The sequence below is a fragment of the Mesocricetus auratus genome, unplaced genomic scaffold, assembly GCF_017639785.1.
Source record: "Mesocricetus auratus isolate SY011 unplaced genomic scaffold, BCM_Maur_2.0 Super-Scaffold_100007, whole genome shotgun sequence".
Lineage (NCBI taxonomy): Eukaryota > Metazoa > Chordata > Mammalia > Rodentia > Cricetidae > Mesocricetus > Mesocricetus auratus.
In genome coordinates, this window is record NW_024429191.1 from 49,350,221 (window position 1) to 49,359,263 (window position 9,043).

At 47.6% G+C, this 9,043-nt stretch overlaps 1 protein-coding gene across 1 annotated transcript; it reads left to right on the forward strand.

Moving 5' to 3' along the window:
• Positions 1-645: 645 nt before the first annotated feature.
• Positions 646-9,043, forward strand: Tm4sf5 (transmembrane 4 L six family member 5). Its single transcript, XM_013111598.3, has 5 exons — positions 646-917; positions 7,477-7,557; positions 8,149-8,285; positions 8,505-8,685; positions 8,771-9,043. The coding sequence occupies exons 1-5, from the start codon at positions 744-746 to the stop codon at positions 8,783-8,785; spliced, it is 588 nt and encodes a 195-aa protein (XP_012967052.2). The 5' UTR covers positions 646-743; the 3' UTR covers positions 8,786-9,043.

Consider the following 9,043-nt stretch of genomic DNA (forward strand, 5'->3'; position numbering starts at 1 on the left):
GAGGCAGAGGCAGGTGGATCTCTGTGTGTTTGAGGTCAGCCTGGTCCACATAGTTAGTTCCAAGAAAGCCAGGGCTACACAGTGAAACCTTGTTTTGAAAAAAAAAAGAAGCTTTTGAAAAGAAATAAATAGACCAGAAGTTATTATCATCCTTTTGTGTGTTTTCAGACAATGCTTTACAATGTAACCAACCCACAATCTTCCCGAATGCTGCTGCCTGACTCCACTGTAGTCTTTTCAGTTTCTTTACAGAAAAAAATCTCTCCCAGTGAGTGGGGCAGAAATAATGAGGCTGTCATACATCTGTCCTACACTTCCTTGGTGACAGATCCTTCTACCTTGTCCCACGAAATCCCTCCAGCCGGCTCAAAGTGGCTTCACGCAAGCTTTTTGTACAAGTGAAACAACTGAGACTTCCAGGGGTGAAGGGTTCAGCTGAGTCCCGAAGTAGACGAGGAAGGGCTGTGGAAAGGTGTGTACAGACCCAGGAAGATGCTGACCCCAGTCAACTTCCTTTGTGTGACAAGCTCCCACATCTCCTGCCACCACATCCTCCTCTTAAACTCACCCAGCGGCAGCCCCTCCACCTCCTCCGGGCCTCTCTCCTCTTATCACGGTGATTCTACCAGTTTCTGCCACTCCTCTCTGCAGACCTTTGCTCCAAGCTCCAGCCTAGTGTGCTCTGGACCCTGGCACTTTCCTCTCGCTTTCATTCACCACCTGCCCTTCCTGAAGCCACTGACATGTGTACGGGAAAGTGTGCGCGGTGCCTGGGGCTCTCCCTCATCCCTCTCTCCCTGATCTGCATCGTGGCCAATGCCCTCCTGCTGGTTCCTGATGGGAAGACCACCTGGACCAACAGCAACCTCAGCTTGCAAGTCTGGCTTATGGGTGGCTTCGTTGGAGGAGGCCTGATGGTGAGAATGCTGGAGCGTTGGCTGGGGACCTGGGGACCCGCTAAGGGACGGTGGACAGGACAGAGAGCAAAAGAGGGGAGAGGACCAGTTTGCTCTGGAGGGTGTGGCAAGGGCTTGGTGGGGACTAGGGGCTCATCCATCCATCTGCTCACACACCCTAGTCATTCTGCAGAAGGTCCTGGAGAGCTCTAGGGTCCTGAACTGAGTGTCTGAGGGGAGCGGGTGGAAGAAGAAGAGTGTCGTCTCTATTAGATGGGAGCAAGTTCTACATGCCTCTCAGCGAGCACACACTGAGAAAACCTCATTATGAGGGTAGAAGCCGACGGAGCAGCTGGTTGTGTGGGAGGCTGTCAGGACAGTGTCATAACCGGTGAGGGTGGGTGCCCTGACAGCCTCAGCCCAGGTAAATAGCTCAGATCAGTCATTCCACCGGCCAGATCCATGTGGCTTTCCCTCTCTCCACGGCCGTTCCTTCTCAGCCCACCCTCCAGAATCCCCAGTCTCTGTTAGGGGTAATAACCCTGGACCTAGGTCAGTCTTTTAGAGTAGATGCCCCAGTCTTCCTGCAGACTAAGATCTATTAAAAGTGAGTGAAGAGTCAGGAACGGTGTTTCACGCCTTTCGTCCCAGAGCTCCAGATGCAGAAGTAAGGGGATCTCTGGGTTTGAAGCCAGCCTGCTCTAGTGAGCAAGCTTCGGGATAGCCAGGGCTACACAGAAAACTCTGTCTTGAAAAAACAAACAAACAAAAAAAATCAAGGGAAGGAGAGACACAAATATCCTAGATTTGCTGCCCCCATCTCTAAACTCTCTCCCATTTAGTGAATTTGCTTTTTCAATTTTTTACTTTTTGTTTGTTTATGTATGTATTTACACGCAATATCCCAATTGTACTTCAGGCTAGCCTGGAACTCACTGTATAACCCAGGCCAATCTAGAACTTGAAATCTTCCTGCCTCAACCACTCAATTACAGGTGTGGGCTGCCATGCCTGACCATCCAGGAGTACTTTTGGAGGGTTAACCTAGTATATCATCTTCTTGGGCTAAAGGCGAGAGATCTATCTAGCACAGCTTCCCATTTTTAGCACAGCTGGCTGTTAAAATTCTCTGGGAGAAGTTGCAGGTTGGTTCCCCCTGCTGGTCACATCTTTGTTAGCTAAATGGAGATAACCTCGGATAACAGCTCCCTCCCCTTGCCCTCTGGCATCACTCTAGTCTACCCCCTGCTCGGATTCTGGTGGAGCCTCTACTCTGATGCTCTCTCAGCTCTCTTACTCCTCCTAGGCCCTCACATTCACCCAGCATCACATCAAGTATGTCACCAGTCTAAACCAACTGATTCACCTACCCAATCAAACTTGCCTGTGTCAGTGGATCTGCTAAGGTTGGCCTCCCAACATTCTCATTCACAGCAGCCTTTCAGGGATACCGTAGTGTGCTCTTCCTGATGGCTGTGCTCTGTAGACGGGGCAAAAGATGGCAAGGAAACAAGAATGGAAGCCCCGTGAGAGCAAGGATGCTTCCCTTATGAGGTGTTCAGTTCATATTTGTTGGACAAATGAAGCAAATAAATGGCAAGATGATGTGGGCATGGTGGCTATTCCTGTAAGGACAGCGCTCTAGATGCTGAGAGTAGAAAAACAGAGAGGCGCTTGCATGCAAACACACACACACACACACACACACACACACACACACACACTTTCTCTAATCAGGGATCACCACAAAGACTTCTTAGGGCACTTGTTTTGTCTTCTTTTTCTCTTCTTTTCCTCTATTTGATATTTCAGACTGATCCTGGGGCTTGCTGCAAGCCAAGGACTTACTCTGCAATTAAGCCACACTGCCAACCCCGGGGACATATTTTGTAGTGTTCCCAAGGAAGTTTTTATGCAATGATGTCAGAACTGACAGTCAGATGACATTAAAAAAAGAAGAAGAAAGAAAAGAAAAGAAAAGAGGAGCGTTACAAACAAGAGCCCCACATTTTAGGGTCAGCCAGGCAGTCAGCAGAGCTGAAGTTTGATGAGATAAACATAGACCACTGCACAAAATTCTCCACTTTTTTTCTGGGAGACAGATGGTGGTGGCACACACTTTAGTCCCAGCACTCGGGAGGCAGAGGCAGTTAGATCTCTAAGTTCAAGGCCAGCCTGGTCTACAGAGCAAGTTCCAGGACAGCCTCCAAAACAATACAAAAAAAAAAAAAAAAAACCTCTAGAATGAGGACTACCAGGTTAGAACCCATGGTTTTTTTTCATGCTGAGCACAATCTCTACCACTGAGTTACACTCCTAGTTCAATGGGTTTTTCACAAAGTAAGCATGCCTATATACGTAGCACGCAGACCAGAACCCCACTGTTTGCTGGCCTGTAGTCTCCAGTACTCAAGCTCTACATTGAGGAGATTGCTCCGAGCCTAGGAGCTCAAAAAAGGGAAACAAATACTTGAATTTTGCCAGGCCGTGGCGCACACCTTTAATCCCAGCACTTTGGGCAGAGGCAGGTGGATCTCTGTGAGTTTGAGTTCCAGCCTCCAAAGCCACAGAGAAACACTGTCTCGAAAAAACAAAAACAAACAAACAAACAAAAAAGCAAAACAAACGAAAAAAAGCACAAAACAAATACTTGGATTTTAAGAAGTAAAAATCCCTTGAGAATCCTGCGCTACGCAAATGCATGTACTACCATCTCACTTGTCCACCCCTCACTCTCAAGCCTGTGCTTAAGCCTGTGTTTAAAAACAATTACTAGCCGGGTTGGTGGCGCACGCCTTTAATCCCAGCACTCGGGAGGCAGAGGCACATGGATCTCTGTGAGCTCGAGGCCAGCCTGGTCTACAAAGCTAGTTCCAGGACAGCCTCCAAAACAATACAGAGAAACCCTGTCTCGAAAAACCAAAAAATAAAAATAAAAAAATAAAAACAATTACTTTACCTTTTGAGAGGGTTTCCCCATGTAGTCATAGCTAACCTCGGACTCACAGAGATCCTCTGCCTCTGTCCCTTCCCACCTTCCCAGGGGGATTAAAGACGTGTGCTACCATGTTTAGCAAAAATCTTCATTTGTTTGTTTGTTTATTGAGATAGGGTTTCTCTGTATAGCCTGGAACTTGCTCTATAGTCCAGGCTGGCCCTGGGTTGGGCTCTGAAAGACACAGTGTGTGTGTGTGTGTGTGTGTGTGTGTGTGTGTGTGTGTGTGTGTGTATATATATGTATGTATTTGCATGATGGCTTATACCCATAATCTCAGTACTTGGGAGACTGGGGTAGGTGGATCACTATAAATTTAGGGTTCAAGGTCAGTTTGGTTTGCATAATGAATTCAATGACAGCCTGCTTTATAGAGTAAAACTCTATCTCAAACAAAACAAAATAAAAACATTTAAGTTTCTCTGAGATGGTAGATGTGTCACTATGTACAGAGAGATCTGTCTGCCTCTGCCTCTTTCTCCTGAGTGCTAGATTTAAAGATGTGCGCCCCATCTAACATGCTTTTTCATTGTTATTGTTTTGTTTTGGTTTTTGAGGTAAGGTTTCATATCAGGCTCACCTTGAGCTCACTGGGTACCTGAGGATGGACTTGAACCCCTGAGCCCCTTTACCTCCTAAATGCTGGGACTGCAGACATGCATCACTAGGCTCAACTTGTTTTCTTTTTGGTTATTAAGAGAAGGTCGCCGGGCGTTGGTGGCGCACGCCTTTAATCCCAGCACTCGGGAGGCAGAGGCAGGAGGATCTCTGTGAGTTCGAGGCCAGCCTGGTCTACAGAGCGAGTTCCAGGACAGCCTCCAAAGCAATACAGAGAAACCCTGTCTCAAAAAAACCAAAAAAAAAAAAAAAAAAAAAAAAAAAAAGAGAAGGTCACATGAAACCCAGTGTGTCTTGAGCTCACTGTGTAGCCTAGGATGAGTTTACAGTCCTGGATCTTCCTCCCCCAAAAACCTGGGATTATGAGCATGCAAGACTAGACTGCACCAGGCTCTCAGCTGTCTGCAGACAAAAGCAGAAGTGAGAGCTTAAGCCAGCCTATGTAAGAGGCAATTTAGAGAGACCCTTCCTTTAAGAGTACTTGCTGCTGCTGGGCATGGTGACATACACCTTTAATCCCAGCATTTGGGAGGCAGACCCTGTGACTTTTGAGGCCAGCCTGGTCTACATATTGAGTTCCAAGATACCCAGGACTACACAGAGAGACCTTGTATCAAAAGAAAGAAAGAAACAGGAAGGAAGGAAGGAAGGAAGGGAGGGAGGGAGGGAGGGAGGGAGGGAGGGAGGGAGGGAGGGAGGGAGGAAGGAAGAAAGGAAGGAAGTGAGGGAGGGAGGAAGGAAGAAATGAAGGAAGGAAGGAAGGAAGGAAGGAAGGAAGGAAGGAAGGAAGGAAGGAAGAAGCAATACTGCCAGTAACTCCATTTCCTGGCAGGGACACACTTTTCTGGCCTCCAGGGACACCAGGCCCACTTGTGATACATATACAAACATGCAGGCACTCATATATACACAATAAAATAAAAATGAATAAATAGATATTTTAAAAAATTGTTATGGGCCAGGCGTTGGTGGCGCACGCCTTTAATCCCAGCACTCGGGAGGCAGAGGCAGGCGGATCTCTGTGAGTTCAAGGCCAGCCTGGTCTACAGAGCAAGTGCCAGGACAGCCTCCAAAACTATACAGAGAAACCCTGTCTCAAAAAACAAAAAAAAAATTGTATGTCTATGCATCATATGCATACCTGGTGCCCATGGGGATCAAAACCACATCTGATCCTCTGAAATTGGAATGACAGATGGTTGTAAGCCACGATGTGGGCACTGGGAATTGAACCCGGGTCCTCTGGAAGAACAGTCAGTGCTCTTAACCAATGAACCATCTCTCCAGCCCCCATAAATCTTTTTAAAAAATAGAGCCAGATGTGGTGGCTAAGACCTGTAATTCTAGCACTTTGGAGGAAGAGGGTCATAAGTTAAATGCCAGCCTGAGCTATAGTAGACCTTGCCTCAAAATAAATTAATAATCAAAATTTAAAAGAAAAATGGGCTGGAGATGGGCTCTGTGACAGTCAGTTGCCTAGCATGCACAAGGCCTGGGTTCAAACCTTAGTATTGGACAAAAGAACAACAAAAAGCTGTAGAATTCCATGGATGCAAGGTAAGCCAAGACTTGGTGGGACTAAGGTACAAGGGCAAGGGCTGTTGTGTTACATGAAGTTGGAGGCAGGGTAAGGAAGACTTGCTACGGTTGGCTTTGTGAGACTTATTTTGTAGCCCATGGCGGCCTGGAACATGCTATGTAGCACCAGCTAGCCTCAGCACCCAGTCCCCCGTCCCATCCGTCCCCCTCCCCGCCCAATCCCCCCATGTGTACTGGTATTTATAGGATGCACACACACACACACGTACACACACACACATACACACACTCACACACACTCATACACACACACACACACATGCATACAAGCCTAGGGTATCTTTGAAGACACCTCAAAGGACTTAATCAGATAAAAGAGCAATTAAATACTAAGTTAATCAGGGGTTAACGTGTGGGATGGAGTCTGGGATGGCATGGGATAAGAGTGACGAGAATCTATTAGACAGGCAGACAAGGGGAGTAGGGACTGGGGGAGTGAAGAAGAAAAAAGGACTGAAAGACTTAGAAACCGCTGAGGAAAAGTACAGAAGACTGAAGTCAGCCCTGGTGTAGGAGGATTAAAAACTCTCACAGCCCAGGTGAATTGGTGGATATATTTTCACTGATGAATTTGGGAGATATTGTGAGGTCAGTATGAGGCTTGCCGGGAGCTGAGTTAACAAAGACATTCAAATGAGCACGTCCTTCCGGCAGTATGATACGGCTCTCTGGGTACCCGGAAGTGACTGTTAGCAAAGAGGAACAGCTGGTTGGTTACCTGGGAGGGTATGTGCTTCATAATAAGGGATACAAGGAAAAAACAAAACATTAGAAGTTGACTCTTAGGAAATCCGGCAATCTACACCAGAATCTCTGTGCAAATCCTAACACACTCTCCATAATTGCTGCTCACTGTACCTGTTGAAGTGATCAGCACAAGGTCTTCTCTCTGAGTCAGTCATGACATAAAATCATCCTGCTGTCTCATTAAATCCTGAGAACAGTCTTTTTGAGATAGGTCTTGCAGATCCATTTTACAGAGACAAAACTGAAAGCAATCAGTTCACAGAGTGGAATGAAGACCCTGACTCCCATTCAGTAGGTACCTACCATTCAAAACTGTGTATGTGGAATAAATCCTATTGCCACCCCCTCGTCCAAACATTTGATGGCCTTTTGTCTAAGATAGGCATAGTATTTTGGACCCAGCTCTCCGGGAAGCTACAATCTGGAGCGAGATAAGGCAGGCATATAAATAATGATAAATTGAGGTAGAGTCCAACAATGATCCAGAGACGTACAGATAAGGTTTTACAGTACAAAGGGCTGAGGGCATCGTGAGCAGCTTTCCTAAGGAGATAGATGGATGATGCAAGTACAGCCTTGAGGATCTAGAACCTGTCACCATCACCAACTCTCATCCCACAGGTGCTGTGTCCGGGAATTGCAGCAGTCCGGGCAGGAGGCAAGGGCTGCTGCGGTGCAGGTTGCTGTGGGAATCGCTGCAGGGTAAGAACCAAATTAAGAAATGAGTTCCGAGCCGGGCGTTGGTGGCGCACGCCTTTAATCCCAGCACTCGGGAGGCAGAGGCAGGCGGATCTCTGTGAGTTCGAGGCCAGACTGGTCTACAAAGTGAGTTCCAGTACAGCCTCCAAAGCTACAGAGAAACCCTGTCTCGAAAACCCCCCCAAAAAAAAAAAAGAAAAGAAAAAGAAAAAGAAATGAGTTCCAGGACAGCCAGAGCTGTAACACAGAGAAACCCTGTCTCGGGAAAAAAGAAAAGAAAAAAAAAGAAAAAAAGAAAGAAGTTTGGTTCCTGACTCTTCCCGGAGAACCACAGCACAGCCTACAAGCTGAGGCGCTGCCTCAGTCACAGTCTTGGGTCCCAAATGAACCTGACCAGAGGGGCCTAGAGGCCCCATGAACCTCTGTGGTAGATGACGTTTAGGATTCTCCTAACTTCAAACCTGGAGTTTAAAGAGAAATGTATTTTTAGGCAGGCTGGGCAGGAGCGCTGCAACATGCGGGAGGAGTTGGCACGGGTGGCCCTCCAAGGGAGGAGGCGGGCCAATTCACCTTACCTTTCCACACCGGGTCTAGATGCTTCGCTCTGTCTTCTCCTCTGCCTTTGGGATGCTTGGCGCCATCTACTGCCTCTCAGTGTCGGGAGCCGGGCTCCGAGTGGGACCCAAATGCTTAATAAACAACCAGTGGGACTATCACTTCCAGGAAACCCAGTAAGTCCTATTCTGTGTTTGTATCCCCCGTTCTGTGCCCCTCCCCACCCGCCCTTCTTTCCTGCGTGGTCCAGAAATGATGAACTAGACCGAGCTTCCAGAGAGCCCCTTCCACGTGGCCCATCGAGCCCTTTGCAGATATTAGCAGACCCTTGCACTGGGTGGTGGTAGGGCCTGCCGTGTGATCAGATTCTTTCAAATGACCCTGTCCATCCACAGAGGCTCTTACTTGCACAATAAAACTCTATGGGATTTATGTGAGGCGCCACCTCACGTGGTGCCCTGGAACGTGACGCTCTTCTCTCTGCTGGTGGTCGCCTCAAGCCTGGAAACAGTGCTGTGTGGAATACAGCTGGTGAATGCGACCATTGGCGTATTGTGTGGCGATTGTCAGAAAAAGGTGGGAACGCATGGGGTGGGATTGTGGGGGGACGGGGTCCCGTTTGTTCTTGGCTGAGTTTTTACCCTTTTTTATTTTCTTGCAGGGCTCGGCTCACTGAGTTCCATGGGTCACCCATAATACCTCATTTCTGGAAGTCTGAGTGGACCACCCACTCCCTGCTTAGCTTTTATTGTTCAGTCTTTTCCTTTGTGGTATAAACCGCGCTGAGCACCCTGCCCCAGTTTATCCTTTGGAAGGACTGTACGCGGGCCTTCAGACATATCTAGGCTTGTGCCTCTATTTGTACCCCCAGCCCCAGCTAGTTATTTTCCTAACAAATAGGTATTGTTCTGGAAATAAAATTCTGTGCTCTCAA